Source organism: Aptenodytes patagonicus, chromosome 3 (genome assembly GCF_965638725.1).
Source record: "Aptenodytes patagonicus chromosome 3, bAptPat1.pri.cur, whole genome shotgun sequence".
In the NCBI taxonomy this organism is placed as follows: Eukaryota; Metazoa; Chordata; class Aves; order Sphenisciformes; family Spheniscidae; genus Aptenodytes; species Aptenodytes patagonicus.
In genome coordinates this window covers 57,528,888-57,553,216 of record NC_134951.1, presented here as the reverse complement: position 1 = coordinate 57,553,216, position 24,329 = coordinate 57,528,888, and the positions used below count along the sequence as shown (strand labels likewise).

General features: G+C 39.9%; 1 protein-coding gene across 3 annotated transcripts in view; it reads right to left on the bottom strand.

Moving 5' to 3' along the window:
• Positions 1–806: 806 nt before the first annotated feature.
• The window catches only part of DSE (dermatan sulfate epimerase), a 36,466-nt gene continuing 12,943 nt past the window's right edge, over positions 807–24,329 (bottom strand). Inside the window, exons 2-6 of one of the 3 annotated variants that reach the window (XM_076333462.1) lie at positions 23,412–23,880; positions 11,575–11,828; positions 7,541–7,780; positions 5,917–6,124; positions 807–3,882 (exon numbers count right to left, since the gene is read on the bottom strand). In XM_076333462.1, coding sequence (XP_076189577.1) covers positions 2,121–3,882; positions 5,917–6,124; positions 7,541–7,780; positions 11,575–11,828; positions 23,412–23,827 — 2,880 coding nt within the window. In that variant the 5' untranslated portion in view covers positions 23,828–23,880 and the 3' untranslated portion in view covers positions 807–2,120. Of the gene's footprint in view, positions 3,883–5,916; positions 6,125–7,540; positions 7,781–11,574; positions 11,829–23,411; positions 23,881–24,329 lie in introns of those variants that run through there. The other 2 variants (XM_076333463.1, XM_076333464.1) reach the window with 2 other exon arrangements.

Sequence of the window (24,329 nt, the reverse complement as noted above, 5' to 3'; positions counted from 1 at the left end):
GACATGGAGACACAAGCACAGGTTATTTGCTTATAAGGCATAATGACTCCCTGAATTACCCTGGGGCAATTTTATGGCACTGGCTCCCAGTGGAGGGATGTGCCAGGCCGTACAACTGAACTGCAACAGTACCTGCATCTTGATTTTTCAGTGTTTCATAGCCAATAATAGTATCATTTAATATTGAAAAACTAACCAACAGTGTCTTTGAAACTGAACATCACCCAACAGCTATTTCTGCATGTCTTCATGTCATCACAGTGCAAAGGCAGAAATAAGGAGATTTCCAGTAATACGCAGCCTATCACAATCTAGTCATACTTTCAGCAGGCACCACAACAAACATGGTGCTATACTGGGCAGTATATAGGTGATTAACCACCCTACATGCCTTTTGCAATTAGGGAAAAGGGAAAGGTATGTCTTGAAGGTGTTTCAAGGTCTTAGGGGGACCGAGTAGCTATCTGAAGGCTCTCTTTCTCCACTGACTATGCATGGATCAGAAATTAACTGGGGTCTTAAATCTTTGCTCAGACTAAGTGTACTAAATTTCATTGGATAAATCCAGGCATTGGAGACTGTAGTGGGGCTTATGTATGTAAATACAGTGCTCAGAACTGGCTCAGTAGCTGGAACCTAGTGAAAATATTCTGATAGACAAGGAAAGCTCATTACATTTCAACACATAGACTGGCAGAAGGCTTAACAGCAGCAGTGTAGATAACAGATACCTAAATGGGTGTAAGGAAGAGGAAACAAAGGTTTATGGTTTGAACAAAGTGCTGATGTACATCATTACTGTAATTATCAGGAAAAATATTTTAATCAAAGAAAAACAACTTTTCCACAGAGACAATGATAACATTTTTATTTAGCAAATGTACTGGAAGAATTGTTTTTCTGTAAAGACATACAGATATGCCCCAATTCCATAGAGCTTCCATTCTCTCAAATAGCTACAATTTTTTGAAATCAGTTTAATGAACAGAAGGGGATATATGTGGAGACGTCAAACTTATTTTTGTCATAAACCACATGATTCCATTTACCACTAATCCCCAAATAATTGACCCAGGGCCACCAAGAGCTTGCAGAACCCTTGCTGGTGCTTTATAGAGAACAGGCTGTTCACACAATATTAACTGTCCTCTGTTTCTAGCCATGTGAACAGAAAGAAGACATTAAATACTTCCTTAATACCTCTTTTTCCATACTGGCAATTGCTGAGGTCACCACAGGATCGCTTTGGTTTTTTGTTTGTATTTTTACAATTGCATATGGAAGGGCAATGATCTAGGACATTATTTCCCTACTAAGACGTGCTTCAAACTATAGAAAACTTCTGTGAAACCCTGCCTTGTAAAATTGAGAACAGGCCCTACAGCATTCATCCTTCTCCAGCCTACACTTGACTGAAAGATAAAGGGTTTTTTTCCTGAGAATTGTGTTCCTTTATACTTTGAGTTAGCCCCGTATTTGCCTTCTGCTACTGCCTACTAGGCATTGTGCCTCTCACTTGGCAAGCACTGACATGATTGCCATTTCCCACCGTGCCAGACTGTAAAGCATGGAAGAGATGACATGATGTGAGGGTCTGCAATAATTATACAGGAGTGTCCCATATTGAAGCATTCTTTGGTTTGGCAGAGAGAAATGAAGTCTACTGCTAAGATCTGCCTTGCATACTTGTGTTTGAATGTCCTTTTCTTAAGAGAATGTCCAGAGACACCCATAGCAGCCTGAAATAAAAACTCACTAAATGCAAACCCAATTCTGTATAAAAAAGAAAGCCCTTAGAAACAAATCTATTAAGAGGGCTCTTCTCACCAAAAAAATAATTACAACTTTACATTACTGAACTCTGATGAACAAAGCATAACATTCCCTCAGATGTGAGGCCCAACTCAAAACACAAAGGAGGAGTACTTATTAAGTACTTCGTTTTCTGAGATATTCATTGCTTGCCCTATTCTTCCATCCCTCCTGGTCTGAAACCAATCTTTCCCCAGCTGTTTTTGGAATGTTTCAGAAAAAAGAAGATAAACTTTGGCCCTATTAGGGTTAATGCTTTTGCATAGACGTATATGACCATAAACTGGTCGACTAGTAGAGGTCTTCTGCTAACATTGTGACTGAGAACAGGAAGAATACAGCCACAATAATATACAGCTGTCTACTAAAAGTATTGCATACAGACATCTTTGGCCATGCAGTCTCTTGGCCTTCTGAAAATACGTGAGCTGCATTGCTAACATGACAAAAAAAATAGCAATGTTGAGAATTAGAAAGAGGCGGGTATAAGAAGCTGATATTGATGGGGCACTACTTCGAGCAGTTGTCGCCATCTGTGCCAGCCCTGATCGGCCTTTGATTGACACCCTGGTTTTGTGCTTCACATAAGTGATATCTGCAAAATCCAGAAGATCTTTCATTTCCTCGTCTTCATCTACAGGCAACTCTTTTTGTGCTTGAGTCTGTGCCTTTTGTCGCACTTTTCTTTCATTTACCTCAATTTGTGCAAAAATGTCAGGAACGGCATCAACAAATTTGTAGCCTTTGGCTACCTTTCTGTTTTTCTTTGCTCTGCTGTGCTGCTGCTGCTGCCTCTGTGAGATTGCAAATATCCTGTCAATGGCTTCCTCTGTCTGTCTCTTATCTGAAAACCTCAGCAGGCGCTCAGCAGTCTTCCTAAAGCTAGCTGTGTTGCGTACACGAGACAAGATCTGCTTCTCAAGCTGCTGGAAAACAGGCTTAAAATGCTGCAGGTTCCTCTCCACGATCCCTACGTAGTCCTTCACTTCTGGCACTGCGGAGCTCCTAATGGCAGAGGCTCGGTCAAAGACAATTTTCTGTCGGTCTGCAATAACCTGTGCGAAGGCAGAGCGGGACCCATCCTCAACAGGCCACAGGTACACCGCGTAGGCGTGCTCACTGGTGGTAACGAAAACATCCAGCTGCGGAGAATCTCCACGGGCGGTGAAGCTCTGCACGTCGACGGAGGGCCCAATGAAAAGGTAAATGGCCCTCGTGACGGGATGCCGCAAGAGGGTTGTTACATTCACGTAGTTCGTTCCATTGTATGGGTAGCCCCGGGGATACATCCTTGAGGCGATGGTAGCTTTCTCGCTGTGGCCAGTGTCATCCATCCAGTACATCTTATATATCCCATCACGGTGCCTAATAAAGGCCCCATGGACATCATCAACAACTGTTTCTTCAAAAGGCACATCCACATTGTGGAAGAAACTGGTCGCTGCCTCCAGGGGGCTGTCATCTTCTAGATGGATTTGGTCCACTAGCAAGAGAAGCTGGGGATGGAGAAGTATGAGGTTTCTTTGCAATTTTCTCAGCTTCAGTTTAGGATTGTATGCACCCACTCCTTCTCCCCTGATAAAAACCACCCCGCTTCTCTCCATGGCAGCAACCACTCGTCCCTGACAGTCACCAGCCAAGTCATGTTTATATTTAAGCCACTTTGAGGAACAGTCTTCTGTAATCTGCCCTTCCCATGGGGAGAAGCAGCTCTTGGACACGGCAGGGGAAAACATCAACACATTATTAAAAAAAGTATATTTTGGCCCATACAGAGCTTCTGTTATGAAGGGTACACCGTTGGGAGCAAAAGTAAAGGAGTTCTGGTCCGGGTGTTCATGGCCAGCATTGAAGTTCCTCCACCCCTTGATCCACTCTTTGTACTTGTTCTTATGAACAATATCATATATTGCACGTCCTCCCAGCTTTCCTGACTTGAAGGAAAGGAAAGGCCTGTTGATTTCAGCCGGCAAAGCACTTCCATAGGTTACCACTCCCCAGTCCTCAAAATAATGCAGCTTAGGAACCCCATAGTCTGGCGGAGGTACGGAGCGCAAACTTGCATCATACCTGCCAAAAAGACGAGGAAAATGGGTTTAAAAATCACTTGACTGATTCCATTATCAGCACCTGTACAAAACTCAAACCCCAATTCAATATTTACATCAAGGAGCATGCTAACAATATAAAGCCCACGCGTATGCTTCCTGAGTGACTTAATCATATAGTGGCAATGATATTTATCATACTAATCCCTATATAAATTTGTTGTGTGCTTTCTACAGAATAATAGCTGAAAGCATCTACTCCACATTTAAAGCAAGCAATCCTTTTGCAGTCCAAAAATAAGAGTACCACTAATTTCAAACAAGCCACGTTTTGTCTTATATCACAAAGCTACTGACTGCAATACAAATCTTTAAAAAAAGCACATTAGGACCAGGCTGTAGACACTGTCTATTTTGCACTAGACATCAACATTTGCATCTGTTTACTGACTACTTAACCAAGAGAAGCAGAGTGTCTGTTTCCCCAAACTGATGATTATAGAAGTCTGTAGTCTCCAAACAGAATTAGCAATAAACTAAAAATTAATGAAAAGACATTGTAAAGGATAATGATTTATATCACTTAGTGTATGTTAGTTTCCTTCTCCAACTAGGCTGAAGAAAAATCTGCATGGCTTTCTTGTATAAATTGTAAGATACAAGACATTCAGTTTAAAAAGAGGTCTTAATTCCAGAAAAGGTTACAATGCTTATAATTTCTGTTTCATTTGATCTACAAGAGTTAAAACAAACAAAAAACCAACAACCAGGGAAAACAAAACCTAACCTTCTGGCATTGTTTTTAAGCAACCAAAATAAACAAAACCATCATTAACTGCAGTAATATTTCTGTTAGATGGTTCCTCATCAGATTTATTCTCTACAGCTAACCAGGAGCCTCTGTCAAGCCCTAGACAATCACAGCTCATGTCTTGCATACAGCTTCGGGTAATTCCAGCCAGTGCCAGGAGCCTGCTCTATATCTAGTGGTCCTTGATGGAGATTCCCCTAAAAGCAGACCTCTTTCCTGAGACTCTAATGCAAGTGGACATGCTCATCACAAGAGCAACACTGCAGCACAGGGAAAAGGCAATTGTTGGAATATTCAGATAATTTTTTTCCTTTTTGTTTTTTTACTCGTGTGCTCTTAAAAAATTTCTTTCCCTTTGACATCAAAAAGAATTTTCTAAGTATAAATTCCCAAGATTTCCATGGACACGCATGAGAAAAGAACGATGCAATGGGGTTGTAGAGGACACATTCTGTATTTTGCAAATAACAAGATGAAGGGTGCTTGGAGCCTAATAAACATGCGTTCTAAAGTGCATATCATAAATGCAAAACAATATATATTCAATAATATTTTTCTTGTAAGAGAGAGAAATAGAGCTACACTGACTCCTTGAAAATGTACTTGTTCTCTCCACAGACTGAGGGAATTTATATGTATATCTAAAGCCTCTTGGGTTCTTTAATTTCTCACCTTTAGAAGATTGACATACAAGTTAGGAGAGCTGTAAATTACATGGAAAATAACAATCTAATAATCTATCATGATATTTTTTCTAAGCATATCTGGCAAATTAGTGTGCAAAAACAACTAATAGTAGCTTTACTGCTTACATTACTTTAGCTTTTAAAAGAAAGCTTGTATCATTACTTACAGCTTTTAAAGGAAACTATGCTTTAAATATTCACCTAATTAATTATTACAGAACACAATGGAATTAAAAACCATTAGAATAGACCAAATAAACTGAAGAATACATGGAGGCAAAGTTTCAGTCCTTTTGGAACTGCTTGTATTCTATAAAAGCAATAGACAACGGAAGGAAAACACAAAAGCAGACGCAGGACAAGACCAAGGTGTTCCCTGTAGCAACACATACTGTCCATCTATGCCAAGTGAAGAAGTTCTTCTGAGCTTAATGACTCTCTGGGTCACACATGGCCAGCCTGATCTCTGCTTCTACAATACAAATCTAAAGATAAAGGATTATCACTAATAGCAAACAGCTGTCAGGTTCCTTTTGAGCCCACTCATTCCCTTTCATACCAGAGAAATTCAGTGTGGAGGGTGCACCACCTCTGCCCTTTGGATGGTGTCCCCGGACCCTCCACCACTCGGTTCCTTCTGATCTGCTCTGCCAACCAGTTCCCGCTGCCGTTGCGCATGACAAATTTGTCGAGAAACACCAGCTGGCTCTCTGGCCCGTAGAACCAGTTATAGTTGGAATCCGCGATGGCCACAGTTCTCTGAAACCCTTGGGAAAAAGTGAAAAGGAATGTAAGAAAGAACAAATAAACGTACAAAGATGCGTTTGTAGAGCATGACGGTGAAGCCAAGCAGTACAGACAGACACAAACAGAAACAGCCTTTTCAAATGTTTATAGACCTACTTGTAAATGAGCCATAAACAGGTTACACAGGAGCCGTTTCCTTCTGCTGTAGCTAACCTGAATACTCACCTTTCTTCTTTGGCTGTGGGCTACAGACAGTCAAAGTACTACAAAAAATGTAAGAAGCAATGTCCCATCCACTTCCTCTCTTCACTCAAATCTGTCAAAGGTAACTTTCTCTTTACAGCTTTCACTTTTCCTATGTCAATCCAAACTCTCTAAAGCAAGAAAACAGAGGTTCCCCCAAGGAAAAAAAAAAAAAAATCAGCTTCACCCTGAAACAGCTAGCATGAGTTCAGTTTGGTCTTAGGAACCTCTCCCCAGAAGATGCCTGAGGTCTCACATGGAGTCAGCGCAATTCCATACATGCCTACGCTGGCATGCCAAAGCTGCGCTCAGCCCCCCTTACATACATGGCTAGATCTGGGGTTCTTATAGCCGATGAAGTTATCACTGTCTTTTCAACCAGGAATTTGAGCAATCTAAGTTACTAATGAATTGTCCTGCAAATAAGCAACAGAAAACCATTATCGAAAGCTTGCAAGGCTGCCTGAAACTAAATCTCTTTTGAAAGCTAGAAGGGGTCAGCAATATTTATTAACTTATAACTGGTTTTGGTTTTGTACATCTCCATCTTTCAGTCACGACTAGGACTTCAAATCAGAGATGCTAAAACACACTGTGAGAGACCAGACAGATCCAGCAAAAGAACAGAAACATTAAAAAGTCTGCAAAATTGACCCATTAGTGATGAAACCTATCCTTTGAGTCAATTACATTTTCCATATTAAAAATATTTTAATAAAAATGGTACAAAAATCTATTTCAATGTTTTGTGGAAAACTGATGATCGCATAAAACTTTCCTATACTTTGTTGATACTTTTACCATGACTTCATAATTTTCTATTCCTTTCACCTAGTATTTTAGTGATTTTTGGCAAAGGAAAAAATCAGTAAGAATCTCGGATAATATTATTTTTCAAATGGAAAACCCCAAGAAACAGGTCTGTTTCAAACTCTGAAAACCATGGCTTTTTCTCCCAAATGATGTTCCCTGACTGGTTTTAAAAGCCAGAGTTCAATAAACAATGATTTTTAATACACAGTGATAAACAAGGATGTCACTGTTTCGATGGATGATGAAGGTAAAATCCAAGGAAAAGGTTATTTAAAAAAAATCCAAGTACAATGTTATTTAAAAATGGCCCACTTCAAGTATGAAATTTACTGCTGCTTCAAGAATTAGAAGATTCATCTTCATTCACCCCAATGACCTACCTGGCAGGACAGTCCGGTACATAAATGCAAAGTGCTGCTTGAGCCAGGGGTGGCTGAAGTGATTGATATCAAAGTGCCTTTGGACAAGAAACATGTACTGAAACAGCGATCTGGTCGTGTAGCTGCCGTAAGCCACCCCTTCATAGAGGGAGCCATCTGTGACCTCCTGCAGCAGGACTACTGACTTCTCCATGATTGCCAACACTTGCTTGGTCCACAAGTAAGCTTCCTGAAGGTAGCCTGAAAAAAAGAGATTTGGCAAATCTAATTACAACACCATAGAACACAGATTATGTCATCTGTACTCCCACAGTGTGAACCTTTACAGCGAGAAATCTGCAATCCGGCGCTCTACAATACGAACTAGCACTGCAGCATCCCTGTAGTTCTAGGGTGAAAAATAAAACACTATATTTATACACAGCAAAGCAAGGTCACATGAGCAGGGAAAAATCTATCAAACACCTTTTGCTAATAATGTGGGATTATGCTTTCCATCTTAAAGGGAAAATTTCCTTAATGCATTCAGGACATGCAAAAAGGGAAGAGCCACGCCAAGACTATTGTATTTCAAATTAAAGCCGTATGAAAACAGACTTAGGGTCCCCACTAGAGGGCTCCAATAATGCAAATATTCTAATCAGTCGTTTTTCACTGGCATGATCACCAGCGTGGTAAGGAGATCCTCAGAGTTTAAAAATACAAAGAAGTTCACATTTGAGCTGCAGTTAATTGACATTTTACTAATACATGTTCTATTTTAAGACATACTCCGTTCTACTTACATTTTCATTTTATTGTACAACCTAAAGGGTTATCCAAATAGAAGTTATTTTGGAAAAGTTTTGCATGGTTAATTCCAAATGCAGATTCCTCAATTCCAGAATAAAATTAATCTTCCAACTAGGTCAAGTTTCAACCTCCACATACAGAAGCCCTAAACAGTTATATTTCTTCTAACGAAAAGACTTTCAGAGATCCTACTATTTTGTTCTGTTCTGCACAAATCAAGAGCTGGGAAGAGGTTGCAAGAAGACCTTCTCAGGGCTTGTCTGCCTTCACCAAGGAACAAGCACAAGCACGAGAGCCTCAGCACTGCATTTATGTATTGCAGAAGGCAGCATGTGGATCCCAGCAGAGGAAGGGCTACGTGCCTTCTCTTATTTTCTTTTAGATTCACTGGCAAGAGAGGTAGGACTAAACAGAAACCAACTGCCTTCCGCTTCTATATGACAACTTAGCGTCTACCCAACTCAAAGTGTCTGGACGCAGATTTAACCAGACTTATTTCCACCGTATAGCAGAGCCCAGCTGGCATACATTACAGCCCAGCACGTGGTGAAGCGGTGCCTGCTGAATGAAATGCACGTACCAGGCTAAGCAAGTATGAGCTACATTCAAACCCGCTACTAAGGCTGTTTCATGTCATTGCCGCAATTACTGTATTTATGCTCAGCAGAATGATGAGCAATTCAGACTTCCCGCTAGTCAAGGCTGCCAAATCCTGCTCGGTTAACAGAGAGAAAAAAAATTGCAATGTCTAAGTTAAACAGACAACCTGAATTTAACATGGTATTTTTATCCGCTGGCTGAAGAGATAAATACGGTGGGGCAGGCCTGAGCAACAGGGGCAGGTGGTGCTACTCACTTCTACTTTGCTCACAGCTATCTTGACACTACTTCATTACTCTGATGGAGTTGGCAGCACAGCGGTCTGTCCGAATAAAATCCCAAATGCTTCCACCCTTGTTTTCCCTTGTGACATTAACAGCCACAATAGCTAGCTTTTGACTACTGCACTAGCAAGAATGCTGTTTTCCATGGTTCAGCACAGTGCATTTACCATTGTAATGCATGTATGTTCTGTTTACTTAGTTTATATCTATGCTATAACCCTATACTTGTAGTATATTAAAAGAATAATAATACATTAGAATAAAAAGTAAGAGACTCAACACTCTGTCAGGCTACAAAAAAAAGCAGAAGAAATCTCACCTAAAATTAGCAGTATCTATATCAAATTAGGCCTTACTCAAGTTTCTTTTTTGAATATCTGAGTGTTTATTTTAACTGCAAAGACTTCAGTATACGTGTGTGCCTAGAATTCATTTCAATTAGTTTCATTTTTCAGTCCTATGACAATGTTTACATATTTTTAAGCTGGCTATTTAGTCTCTGCATGCTTCAATAGCTGAATAGCGTTTAAAATTATTAGTTGAAATTTAAACCTTTTGGAAGAAAGGTCTACACTGGGATACACCATTTGCAATTGCTATGCATCTGATACAGGGAGAATAGTATGTTTACTCCTTTTCTCCCTCCCTTTTTTTTTTTTCTCCTTCAGAAAAAGCCTTTCATCTTGGAATGAGAATTTTTAAGAAAACTTTTTTTTTTAAATTTTAGACCAACAGAAAAACTTCATTTAAATTTCAATTTTTTAAAAATAAAGTTGCTCTCTATTGAAAACAACAGAATTTTAATTTAAAATACAGAGTCTGAATGTTTTGACCTATTTTCATTTGAAATATCAGTACAAATTTTCAAATTGCTCAAGTGTTGCTGAATTTGCTTCCCCCCCCCGAAAAACCCCCCACAAACCCCACCAACCTTTGGTGAAAGAAATATTGCCCAACTTTATTTGTGATGTTACCATTGTTTGGCACAAAGCATACTTATGGTCTATACTAACGAAAAGCAGAGTCATCTTGCAAACTGTCAGCTTTTTGTAACAACGGAGGCTCGGAGAAGGATGGAATTATGAGGACTTTAGCAAAACCCACTGAATAAACATGATCTGAGTCTTCAATTTGTGAAAGGCAAGATAGGAGGAAAGGGAATAACTTCCACACATACTCTTGCTGCTTTTCAGCATATGCACATCAGTGAATGCACTTGTTTTGACAAACACTTAACAAAAAGATGACCCCCCCAAACACAGTAGGTGCCACGGGTTTTTGTCACGCTTCTTTGGGCATCTGAAAGCTCCAGCGATGTGCAGATGTGCCTTTGCTTGGCAGGGCTGTACCACTTGGCAATGCCATCAGCATCCAGAAACTAGATTTTCCTTGACTTGCAGCAAGTAAGTAGTTCAATCGGGCATCACGTTTTCAAAATACTTCTAGTACATATTAAATAATCACTTGATAAAATAGTGACGCATTCTTATAAAAGTAGGAGCTGGCTCCATGACTTCCACCTCTCAGCTGAAGTACCACTGGGGTTTAAAGTCAGGATTTCTTATCTGCTCTATCCCTCTGACTCCATGACTTGCATTCTCGTTTACATTGTGTATCGCTTAGACAGGAAGAGAGGGATAGCCCCCAGGCAACTGGGGGGGTTATTCACCTGGGAACTGGGAAGGACAGGTTTAAGTCCCCAAAGCAAAGGAGATGACACCTGGCACAGACACCTCTAGGATGAAGGTTGTGGGGTGCAAGGGCATAGTTCAGAGGGAGAAAGGTAAAGCCCTGCTCATCTCCATAGGAAAGGATGCTGGAAAGAAAGGTCCTGAGCTGTGGCCTTTGGGTGGATAAAGTTACACCCTTGCAGCCCCCCCCAGGGAGACAGGACATAAGTCTTGGATGAAATTCCAGGTTATCCTGTTGTGTAGCTCCCAGCTCAGAGCACAGGGTGTTTCTGACTGCTGACCTTCTCTATGCGATGTGTAAGGAGACCAAGTGTACTGTTCTTTACTGATAATCTACCCTGAAAGACCCTGTCTGTAAATCTGAACTGGACAGACTAGACACAAGGGGATTTTTAATTCTTGCAAACAGTGAGGTAAGAATTTCAGAATCACTTAGATGATAACTGAATTTATATACAGAGGTATATATGCATATATATTATACCTTGTACATCTACCCACAGACTTTTGTTCTATTCAGTAAATTAATTTTTTCTAAGCAGCAAAAGAACAAACCCAATACTGCTGTACTCTCAGAAGCATTTCTATCAGTTCCTGAACTTTGGTGCATAAATGGCTGATTGAGTTGATACACTTCAGAAAAATGTTCCTATGGTTTAGCACATACCTTGATTCATCAGAACCAGGCTTCCAGCCAGCAGGGCCACACAGTTGGTAGGCTGGTGGTTGTGGAGGTACTGGAAGCCCCATCCACGTCTGTATGATGTTTCGTACATATATCCCGAGGCATTGGCAATTACCTCAAGAAATCTCTCCTGTTGAATCTTGCTAAGATAGTTGTACAAGAAGTCATACGCAGTGGCAAAACCAACTAAGGAGTGAGCAAGAGGGACCTCATCCCACGGGGCATCCTTCACTAGCCTGTCAATAAAGAAAGATGCCAATTAATTGAGTTTCACCTACTTATTTTTCTCCATTACTGTACTGAGGTGTGTATGACAATGTCTCTGAAGTTAGGCAATTCATGTTGAATTTTAACACAGTAGTAAGCTACTTACCAAGTCTCTGAGACCATTTTCTTTCTTTCCTAAGCATGGACAACGTTAACCTTCAAAGCTCATTGATTTTATTAGAAAGATTAAGTTGTTAAATATTAAAACAGTGCTTACAATAGTCTGGGTTTTGCTAGGAGAAACAGATATGCAGAATATTGATTGTACAGAAATGGAATCTATGTATCTGAAACAAGATTCACAATATTTTTGTGAGAAAGTAATATCCCATAGTTTATACTCCTCCACAAATCTGTAACAACCATTTGCTTTTCCAAAGTAGCCAAATGTTGATAAATTCCTGAATGGTGGCTATGGGACTGAAGTTGTCTTTAAAGCAAGTATAATAAAATAACTCACTATGCTGTTTCTTCATTTCCCAAATGCATTCAAGAATAGAAGTAGAGATGATGAAATTTACTTTCATGACTACAGTTCAAATTAACATACTTAATAGCATTAAAAAAACTGTGTTTAACATGAAATAGAGGTAAAATGGTGCCACTACTCAAGATTATTTTCTAGGAACTACCTGCTTGTATCCAATGATTACATTGAACTTACCAAAATAGTAAATCTGTACCAAGAAAACTCATAATGGAGGTGGGGGTAGTGTAGAACAAGTATTTCTCTTAAATCAAGCATATATTGTGTATCAAAGACTTTAGTTTTGCACTACTGACAGTACTTTCAGTCCGCGGTTCTACAGAAAAGGAAATGTGAAGGAATACATAGTGAAAAAAAATCTTTGATAAACTGAACAATCATCAGTTGCTTTCATGGTTGTTCTCTTCTTTCACTTTCTTTGCAATATATTTCTTATTACAGAAATGAATTTTAAATTGTTGAGATGAGAGTGTCCTACTGCAATCAGTGGAAACTGTGTTGTGCTCCTGAAGACGTGCACCTTCCAGCCTCAGCTATTCTATGACTCTATAAATATGATTTCATCTTAATTTGTGTAAGCAGTAGTGTGAACAAACAGATGAGAAAAAATACCAAAAGAGCAAGATTTAAAAAAAATCCTCATTCTGCTATAGGAGCATTTATTTGCATTCAAAATGCATGAATGAACCACATATAGAAATTATGACCATCAGCCTAGGGCACTGCAACTATGGTAAAACACTACATGTGCAAGTGAGAAAAATGACCTTTAATTTTGTATATCCAACATCATTGGAAGCGCTCAAACAAACTTGGCATATTCATACCATATATGCATACCTGTATGCAAAGAAAGCCTCTGTAGGCTTTTTGATTAGCTGAATTTCCAACAGTTTTAAGTGTTCATCTTCTCTCAGCTTCAATCCCATCTTCTGCTGAGTGAAGTTATACATTCATTTTTCCTTTTTTTAAATGAAATCTTTATCTCACAGATTTTAAATTAAATACATGAATGCATTCAGCATTGAGCAGCAGGTTTTGACCTGTTTTTTTGAACCAGGGTTTTTATTGGGCTAGATTATTTCGTTTGCACGATTTTGTTTCTTGGTTAACAGACAGGCATTGACAGAAAATGGTTGTGAACAATATTAAGACAGGCAGCTATAAGTGTGGTACCAAATAACTGTCAAAGCATCAGGAAAAAAGTTCTAGTAATTTACTACTCATCTTTTCCACATTCACATGCTATTCTCTGCGGTCGATGTCGGGAACATTTCTCTCTTGTTTTTTTCCTGGTTCAAACTTTAAACTTATCAGTGAAGACTTCCAGCCAGGTATAGTAGAATTTCTTAATTACGTTTTCACTTAATTGTTGTGCAAAAAATTACAGACCTGTAAGGCAAAACATTTACGTGCTTTTCCCAGATGCTCACTCTTTCCTTATTTCCAGATAAACTGGAAGAAAAAGTAGCTGAACTGGGCAAGCAACTCTTCTGACTCTTCAGATTTATTTATACTGTGTCACTGAGGCACAAAAATTGAAAATCTCAGTTAACTGGTTATTTGTCAATCTCAATTAATTCTCCGCATCTCTATTTCTGCTTTTTCATCTTTCCTTATCATTGAAAAAGCTCTTAAAATGCTTAGTCCTATACGTAAAAGTAAAGTTGCATTCTATGCCGGTTATATGCAACACCCTGGCACCGTGACTGCTGTCAGAAATCCTTTGGCACAGGAACATACCTTTGACCAGCTATATCATGAATCCTAATTTCCAAAGTATTTTTAGTTTTGCTTTTCACTAAACCTTTGCACATTCAGAAATCAGAGTTCAAATGGGTACAGGAAATATCACTTTAAAGGCCTCTGCCTGGAACAATTACAAAGTGATTGAGGCTAAGCTATACATTAGGGGGGAAGAAAAGAACAGTGAAAGAATTTGAGTTAATTTAAAACATTTAATTCAAAGTTCAGTATCCTTACAACAACGCACAAATTGCTAATTAGAATGTGCTTAAAGCTATTTAATGATCTTTACCTGACTTCATCTTAAATGGGATTTGACAGTGGAACTGATTTATTGTAACTTTCATTGCTAAGATGTATGCTAACTTCATGTTTGGTTTCAAATGCAATACTGCATCAAATTCTATAGTATAAGAGCATACATTAGTCTCTGTAGCACCATGTCTGATAAAATAGAAAGCACTCTTCTACATGGGAAGTGCTAAATCGATTGGTTATGACTGTATTTATGTTGTTGACTTCTTCAGAAAAAAAAAAAAAACAAACAACCTTCAGTGTAAAAAACCTTATGCTAGGCATCCCAAGCCTACATACTGGCATAGTTATCCACCTCAGATTAGATGAAGTAATTTTGTCATGACTTCCCTCAAATTGCAATTCTGTATAGTAAGTCTTGTATAGAATTTAAGAGGAGATGCACACAAGTAATAGAGAAAATTAAAGATAACGATTTAAAGACCCTCATTTCTAAACATACAAACCCACAGTCAACGTGTTCTTAAAATGAAGCTCTCTTGAAGTAATAACTCTTCAGCTGATATAAATCAGTGCACCTCCATTAATTGAATTTCAATGGAACCAAGCAATGTACACCAAACAATGTGGATCATGATTCACAAGAAGAATGGTCAAGTAGCAAGCATTAAATGCTTTTTGTATCTAAATTACGCTCTCATTTTTCAAATGGATCTCCAGTGTCAGATTTGGTAAACAGCCTGGCTGATAAACCGTGGGAATACACGGTACCATAGGCCTGCACTGAACATATTATGTGAAAAAAGAGTTTTCAGGGCTACCTATTAACTACCCTGCTCTGAAATATTAAAGAGAAGTTGTGTGTAAATACACACATACAAATAAAGATAGGTAAAAACATGCCAACGCTTTGCACTGGAAAACAGCTATTTTCTAAGCCTCTCAGGAGTAAAACTTAACATCAGACAGTATGAACCTCGGCTTAGCAATTAACTGTCTCTGAAGACAGCAAGTAACCTTTACCTCAATGCTGCATTAGCCTTTTCGGTCTCTTAAAGGTATCAGATGTTACAAAAAAAGAATCCAAAGTAACTAAAAATATCTATAATGGATTCTTTAATATAGAGCAACTACTTAGTTGCAAACATAAGCACTTTTAGCAAAGGCAACTGTTCCAAAAATTCTTAAAACATATTTTAAAATAACAGCTAAGCCATAAATGCATCCGTACATAGAAAGTACCAAAAAAATTATTATTTTTTTTACACTTATATACCTATACCTGTATTTGGAAGAGGTGCCTATCTAGCAACTTGAGAAGGTTTATAAAAGAGCAAAAAGTGCTGAATGGGTTTGCTGCCTAATGATCAAACTCCATAAACATCCACAGCCATATGCATCATTCTGCACAAAGAACTGCTGTCTGGACAAATTCTGTGAGTGGCACAGGACAAATACATGCCTGGGGTGTTCTTTTAAGTTCTCTTCATCTGTGTCATAGAAAATATTTTTGTTACTTCATTTTAAACATTTAGGGTTTGATATAAATCCTCCATGAAGAAACTGGAGAAATAAAGATATCATGGATAAGGTTGGTATTATGGATAATTAGTATGGTTTTCCTACACGTGTTGAGAATTTTAGCATGATGCAACATGGTTATCTGTTTTAGATTTGCCACCTTCTACAATGAACAATGAATCTGAAGGGGGGGTTAAGACCCAGTTCTTCAGTCATCAATTTATGATGTCAAGAGCCATCATGCATGCACTGCAGTGTCCAAGGCTAAGAGTGTACATACCACCTTCACTAAATGTGATTCCGTGCTCTAAATAACTATACTAATTGTATAAACTTTTGGATGGGAAGTAAAAATCATTATCAACAACAACAACAGAAACAAGAAAAATTGTGGTAAGATTGCCACAACCTCTCCATTTCTTGACAACATTCCTAATGCTACCAATGTCTCTTCTCTCAGTAGAAACGGTTTTCTGTATTTTTCCCTCATTTCTCTCTACTAATAACTACTCCTTACTGAAACCAGAAGCATTAGCATTTCTCTAAGGAATATAAGCCAAGAGGGAAAAACCACTGTCTGCCCACTTCAAGGCAGGATTTAAATCAAACTTTCCTCCTTAAGTGAGTTCCCTGATCATGGCCGGTGGGATGTTTAGAATCGCCTTTCCTTCACTTTGTATCCAGTTCTTAAAAACAAGTTGAAGTAAATAGGAAAGTAACACTAACTTGAGAAATAGAATACCCTTCCAGACAGCGTGAGGTCTGATTTCTAGCCTCTATGTCAGTAAGTAATATGGCATCACTGCATGCAAAATGAAGCATTAAGCACATCCTGACACATATATTACACAAGTAATCCACATCCTGAAGTTTAATGCTCCAAACTTCCCCATGACAAATTACTTACTGCAGAATAACTCTTGGAGGTTGAGGGCAGATTAAGCTAATGACTGAAGGAAGCACGCCAGTGCTCCCTCCTCAGTACTGAACCTCTCACTCTCACTAGGTGGATGCAAAGGAACTGAGTCAGGGCTCTTTTCTAAAGGCTTACAGGTGAAAATTAGTTTAAGGACAGCCCTCTAGTGCATTTCAACGCAATCGATCTTAGACATGGTAGCTAGCTAACAGCATGGTTGAGTTTAATGCACATTAAATGTCAAGCATGGATGCAAATGTGGCATGTAATGGGGCCAACTGACCTCTTGATCCAGAAATTGATTGCGTAATTGTATAGTCTTCCCAAGGCCAATGCCAATGCCCATATGCTGGCACTCCACAGACCCTTCCTATTGTTCTGACCCACTTCTGGGGGATGGAGATACAGCTTTAAATCTCCCATCAGGCAAAGGAGAGAAATATTCTTCCGTGGCAAGAGGGAGTATACATGCCAAGAGGGAGTATACCTACCAAGGGGAATGAGACCACCAACATTTATTTTATAAACTAGGCTCAATTTTCAGTATTTTTCTTACAAAGCCTCCAAAATATTTTCTTGTGCTCAAATGGAATATTTTCTTCACTAATGGAACAATATCCTCCAATTTTTGTTTTGGAAAGAAAAAAGGAAAATCCTTGAAAAAATCTGTTTCATCCAAAACAACCTCTTAGCTTTCACCCTTTACACATTTCTCTGGTTGGCTGCCAAAACAAAAACCCCATGAACTGCACAACCTAAGTGCTCGGTCATTCGCAACAACAAAAATGTTCAGAATAAAAAACGTCCTTGAAAAATTGATGATTTATATTTCCGGCGTCTAAGGTAAAACATGACAAGTTTGCCCCTATCTCTTTGCCAGTCGTGTTTCAGCAGCAGCCACTCTGACATGCTCGTGTTCATTGCAGCTCAGTTCACAGGAAGGCAGGCAAAGGAGTCGTTAAATGTAAAGGGCTACATTCATATCAATATGGAAAAAAAGGCAACATACAGACAACGTTTTTCAGAAGCTTTAAGAGCTTACTATAAAAGTAGGGTTGTACTGCTTAGGTGTTGAGGAGGCAACTAAAACTTTACTCCTTTGGAAACCTTCATCTACTTTCTTTCCTCTTTCTCTCTGTTTCCCCATAGGTCTATAATCATCATTCTGCCGCACTACAGCTTCTTTCAGATCCTCTTCTCTCGTTTTTGGCTTTGATCACAAGAGAGTCCTTTTCACGCTGGGCTTGCTCTTAGTATCAGTCATGATCCTTCTGTGTTGACACATTAATAAACAAGAACTGAGTCTGTTTTAGTAGTTCTCAGTGCCATATTAAGCAGACACAGAAATTTAGTTATGTTACTATTTCAACAGATTACCTCTAGCTCTTGTTGTAGCAAATTTTTATACCAGGCACGCCACAAAGTGAGCTCCCTGTAGCTACCACAGAACCTCAGCGCTAATTTATCTCCTAGAGATCCTGTCAATTAAAAAAGAAGGTATAAAAGAAACTCTTCAAAATCCAGCTAGCCATTTAATTTCACAGTCATGCACAATTTCTCTTTTTAAATGCTACATATGAAAAAGATAAAAACAGCATGAGGGTTTGATGTTTCACTTACTAATATAATATATATTCCAGATACCAAATTCATCCTCCTACCCTTCCTCTTCTTTGTCTTCCTCCCTGTAGGAGACTATCTCAGCATCCCCCAAGCTTCTTTTATGCTAACTTCTATGCTGCAGTCTTATAAAACCCTCCTAAGTTTTCTTTGAATGTGACTGCTGGTTGATTATTGGGCGTCAAACAGATGTTCTAAATTTGTGGTGTCAGCACAGAGACTCGCTTTATTTCAACTCGGCACATGTGAATTTATTTTAGTTATACATTTATCTACACATTTAATTATTTATATTCATGTATTTTTACTTTGTAATCCATATTGTTCAACACCAAGCGCTATCTGGATACTAACAGCAACGGTCCTACAGCATGTTCCAATACTTTTAATAAACAGGGACTAACAGAAGGCTATAGGATTGCTGGTTAATAAGAAATAGCAGAAAGGTCACAGATTTGTTATGCTGAAGACTCCGGTTAGCTGCTCCTTACTCACTGCTATTTCCTTGGAATGTTTGCACGTGCTCGACAGTAATTATCTCCCCTATGAAACCCACAGAGCCAGGCTTACTGTCAAATCCCACACCTTACTGCACATTGGTAACATACTTGTCTTTAAAAACGGTGCGGCAACTATGTGCAAAAAAAAAAAAAAAAAACAGAAATCTCTTGTCTGGCAATTGCAAATGGGGACGTCTCTCCTGCTGTAAGAAGGGTGCAGAATTTATGAACTTCTAAGGCATTTGTTTATAAGGCGGGCTTCGTAAAGAAGAGAGTTTTTCACTGCTTTGTCCAAAACACAGAATGTGACTGGACTCTTATTTCTGCACGATGTGTGACTCCGATTACATCACTCCGCTCAGTGCGGGAACGGGCCGAGGCGGCATATGGAAAGCATCACGAGTACAGATCCCCTTGGCCAAAAACGCACTTCTGGTGGGGAGTGCTCTAGGGGCCAGTCAGAGATAAAATGCCAGAAAACGCATCTATATCCTCTGTTCTCTGTAAAATAAGATAATACGGCTTAAATATAAGGACAAACTTTCCCTAAGATTTTAGACAGCATCTAGATATCAAATCCCAGGAAAACCAAGCGAGTTATTTAACACTAGCTTTTAACTTTACAAGCAAAACCATTAAAGTTCATCTATTTTTATTGAAATATTAATGCACTACATTTCCCTGCTCTTGCTAGCCTCCAAAACGCTGTCTGTTCCCATATTATTTTCTGTGATTGTTATAGTTAGCTATTAGCCATTGCCCCTTTGTTTATTTTAAAATGTAAACCTACTCCAGGATGTAGCAATTATGGATGCTCTGTTATGAGCAGCATGCCTATCAACATCGGTTGTTATGACAAACGGCTCAAGCTTTGTTAGCCTACTTGAATGGGAACTCAATTAAGGGTGTACTTTATTATGTGATATAAAATGACTATTGTAATAGATGAGAAAAGACAAAAGTGCTTAATTATGTGCCCCTTCCATGCATGTACCAATTATCAGTAGACTTTCTCATAATTGTATCCTGAGATATCGAACCATATTTGGACTATTGAGGATTCTCGCTAATGTAAAGATGAAATTTAAAATGTCAGTCTCCTTAATCTCCTGGCATTCTGGGACAAATAACCAGTGACATTTTAAACTATATTTATTTTATCCAACTACTGCACACACTACCAAAATACACTTTTGTTTTCTGGTAAGGCTTAAATTTTATTTAATATTGCTACAAAAATTAAAGGAAACTCATCCACCTAGATTTTTTTTTTTAAATTCTAGAGCTATTTTAGAGTCAATGCCATATCAGTAGAAGTCAAAAGAAATCCAGTTTATACTGTTGAAAGAATCAAGCTGCCAACAAGGAATCTATATGACCACCAGATTTAACTTTCCAGCACATGTTGATGAATCTGTCAGTGATAATAAGACGTTTTTCAGGCAATTTACATGGCAGTCTAGCCACCTACGTTACAGAGGAAGTCTAGGGAGACAAAAGTTCCTCCGATGTACTTATCTTACTGATACCTCTCTGGACAAGCCCTCTTTACTGATGACATAAGAAGTTTTGGCAGATGAGTCTCCTAACATTCAATTCAAGGCTCCAAACTTGGGCAACATCAAAACCGCTCCTTCTTTCCACCCTCATGATCAGAACACGTGTGCCCTCAAATCATTTAAGAAGGATAACATTCGTAATATATCACCCAGAATGATAATTTCCCCAAAGTCCGAGGGAAACGAAACAGACCTAAATAGACTAGTCAACATTTTTTTTTTTTTAAATTCCATTACTGTGACATTGCCAGAACAGTTCACATACAGTCTCACGCATTGCTTTAGATGCCATAACATCTAAATGCCTCCTAGGAGCGCTCAGGCCACAACTCTCCTATTTGCCATGTTTGTTCTCCTAGTCTTATCCTAAGTGGAGAAGTGTGTGCAGTAATGTTTTCTGGTACTTTTTAATTGAGTTTCTTAGGAAAAACAGATTTACGTAACCTGTCTGTCCACCCCAGCTTCTGAACCTGCCGACCTACTTGAGCAAAGCCAGACAGAGCATTACATGCCTCAGAGATGTTACATTCCTACAGTTTCCTGAAAACCACTGTTGGACAAGGCGGAGGGGTCTATATTACTGCCATCGCTGATGGAGCTATAGTGTGAACTCATGTTGACAGCATTCAGACGTAAGTTCTCAGAGGAAAAACAAAAATGGAAACCAGATCGATATTTCTGTCACAGCATTTGAAAAGCTGGCCGGTTGGAGGTTATACAAAGGGCAGCTCACCCCAGCCCTATCGCCTGTGTTTCTGATTTCCTCCTTCTGTACTTCCCCTACTAAGCACATTGCACCCACTTCTTCTGCAAAGCAGAGAACCTTGATTAAACCTTGATCAAACCTTGATCGTTTGCTGAATGACATGTCTACATCAGAAGGGAAAGATGGGAAAAGCATGGCTTCTCTTTCACCGAGGTAATGCAAGATACTTGCTTGAGAAAAACAGTAGTTTGGGGGAGGTAAATATCATCAAAGCCAAGTGGGAATAGGATATCTGCTCAGTTCTGATTGCTACCTGGTCAGCCGGGACAAAACAGAGCATTATGGCAAGGGACAGAGGAACCACAATTAATCCAGGGCAGGAATCACAGGACACAAGGAACTGAAATGAGGTTATTGAGACTGAGTGAGGCGCAGGAAACAGAGAAAGACAGACACCAATGTTTCACTACTCAAAATATTACTTGCTCCTCTTTCTTATTCCATTAAAACAGATGGCCATGTAACTATGTGTTTACACTACCCAAAGCAAGTTAAGAAAGAGTGCGAACAATGAAACTAGGGAGGAAGGTGTTGACTTTGGAGCAGTCCATAGGTCCTGTTGGAGGTGGTTACACGTCCTTGGATTCACGTCTGTGCAGCTCTATCCCTCTGCTAGCGTGCCAGGAGAAACACAGACTGCCTCTGGAGGTAAGTAAGACTGAAGCTTTGTATTGCTATGCTTCAGTGGAAGATTTTGGAAATTACCACCATCCTGTTGTGCCAATACTTTTCTTCCCAACTCCCATGTGTCCTCTCTTCTGTGACATGCAAGCAACTTAATCCCAGTGTGTCCCTTCTCTCTCCCACCACTTCTTTTGTTCTAGTTCCTGTATTTCTGTGGCATTCACCACTTTAATACTTAGTATAGGGGAACCCCAACACTGTAACGCCTTTTAAATCATGCCCATCAGGAGGATATGGATCCCAAGTTACGCTAGCTCAAATCCAACACAATTCCAATGACAGTCCATAGATGGATGCCGTTTATAGGACACTACTAGTTGGTCTTAACCCAAAGAAGGTAAGGAATAGTAGTTTGAGCAATGAATACTGCTTGAACAGCTAATGCTTCTTCCTGTGCTGACTTGAAACCTGACTCACACTTCTGCTGAGCTGCTGCCACCACGGAGCTGTAGGACAGCAGCTGTGACAGAGGGGAGCGGTGCCCCATCGCAGCTCCAGCTCGCTGCCCTGGGCAGAAGCCACTGCCCTGGCAAAGCCCACGTTTCCATACTCTGACCTCCTCACAGTGGCAGCAACCCTGGGCCACGGTCTGCAAGGAGCACCGGGTGGCAACTGCTGCAGGGGGGTAGGGGAAATGTGTCTGCCTGAGAAAAAAAGGGAGATAAATTGCTGGTGGGTATGAAAAAGAAAGATGAGGAGAAGGAGAGAGACCATGGGGTGTCAATTGCTAGACTCACTCGTACAGTGAGAACATTAACTTCTGTCCCCATAGAAAGACTGTGGCACAGTGAGGACAGAGTAACTTATGGAGGACAACCCACATCCAGGTGAAGTTAATCCAGGAGGTGGTCATCAAAATGCCAGTTATTCAGGCGGTTCCAGTAATCAGATGGACGGCTATCTTTATCATGTCCTAGCATGTCTTAAGGACAGGCCCAAGAACCATACAGCCAAGTGGAGCTGCAAGTCTGAACTGAAGCTCAGACAGATGTTAGAGCAGACTGCAGAAACTCAGGAGTGTCATTTTTACCTACACCTAATTATACCTTTTTCATAGGTCTCCCTTTCCTGAATTCTTCCTAAGGAAGAATTACCCAAAAGATATGTACGAGTCTGGAAAAAAAGAGATTGAAAAATAACACTTTTAGCACTTCTTGCCACAAATCAGATGTGAAACCCTGCCTTCTGATTGGGAGTGGTTTGGGATATTTTTTTTTTTTTTTTTTTTTTTACTTTACAGCAATTAGGATGGTACACAAAGAGTGACGCTCCTTTTTTCAGCATTAATTTGCATCAGGGTAAGTCCAGTGAAGGTGAAAAGCTGTGTGTCACTGCTGGTCCAGATGAGGGTAAATGCATTCAGCAAGTTAGTCACTGTTAAAGTGAATGTTAGAACAACTGAAATAATTTAAGCAATTCACTCATCCACTCACTCCTCCAACTGCAAGCAGTTTATACAGCAAGAACAACTTAAAAAAAAAAAAAGACAAAAATCTACCAACTAGGCTGAGCCGCCATCCTCTCCATGTAATCCTTGGCCATGTTGATGGCCTCGATGTTTTCGGGGTAGAGCACACAGAACATCGCCAGGGCCCCGAGGTTGTTGCCATAAATTTCATTCCACCGAGCGCTGAACTCCTTCGGGTCCCAGGAAGGAAGGTACTCCAGGGGATTCGACAGCATCGTTTGCACTGCCTCAATCAGACGAGCCGCAATGTGCTGGTGCGTGGTGGCGGCCTGGAGACGCAGAGCCTCCACGTCCCCTTTGGAGAAGTAGAGCATGGGGTAGCTGTCATAGTTGGCATTGACAAAAGGAACCATCGCGTCTGGGTCCTCCCTGGCGCCGTAGGCAAAGGCAAAGCAAACCGCGTGTATGAAAAACACACTTGGGGCTCCCCGTGTGTGAGTCCTCATTGTGGCATCAGATCTCCAAGTCTCAATGGCAGCCAAACCATCTTTGAAATATCCTATGGCAGATGGACGTGAAAGAGAGAGTTAGAAAATGAATCTGTGAGACACTATAATTCAGGATGCTCTCTAGGAAATATGATTCCATCTAGACTTGAAGAACCCCACATATTGTCCAGGTGGCTTTCAAATAATTTCTATATGAATACTCCAGACAAAATACCTGCTGAGCAATTCATCCTAAAGAAAAACCTGTACACTTTGAAGAAAGCCCCTCCCTCCCTCCCACATCTTTCCCTCTAGTAGCTGATAGGAGGCGAAGGAACGCACTGACAGCTCTTGTACTCGAGATTTCAAATAATTGCAACGGTGCCTAATATGAAGCAGTGCTGACTGTATTGGCAAGCGGAGAAGGGCGGGAGGGGAGGAGGAAGGGGGAGAGCCAGGGAGCTTGTGCTGGCGGCAGCCAAGCCTGCGTGCTGCCTTGGCTGATGTTAGCAGCTGGAGA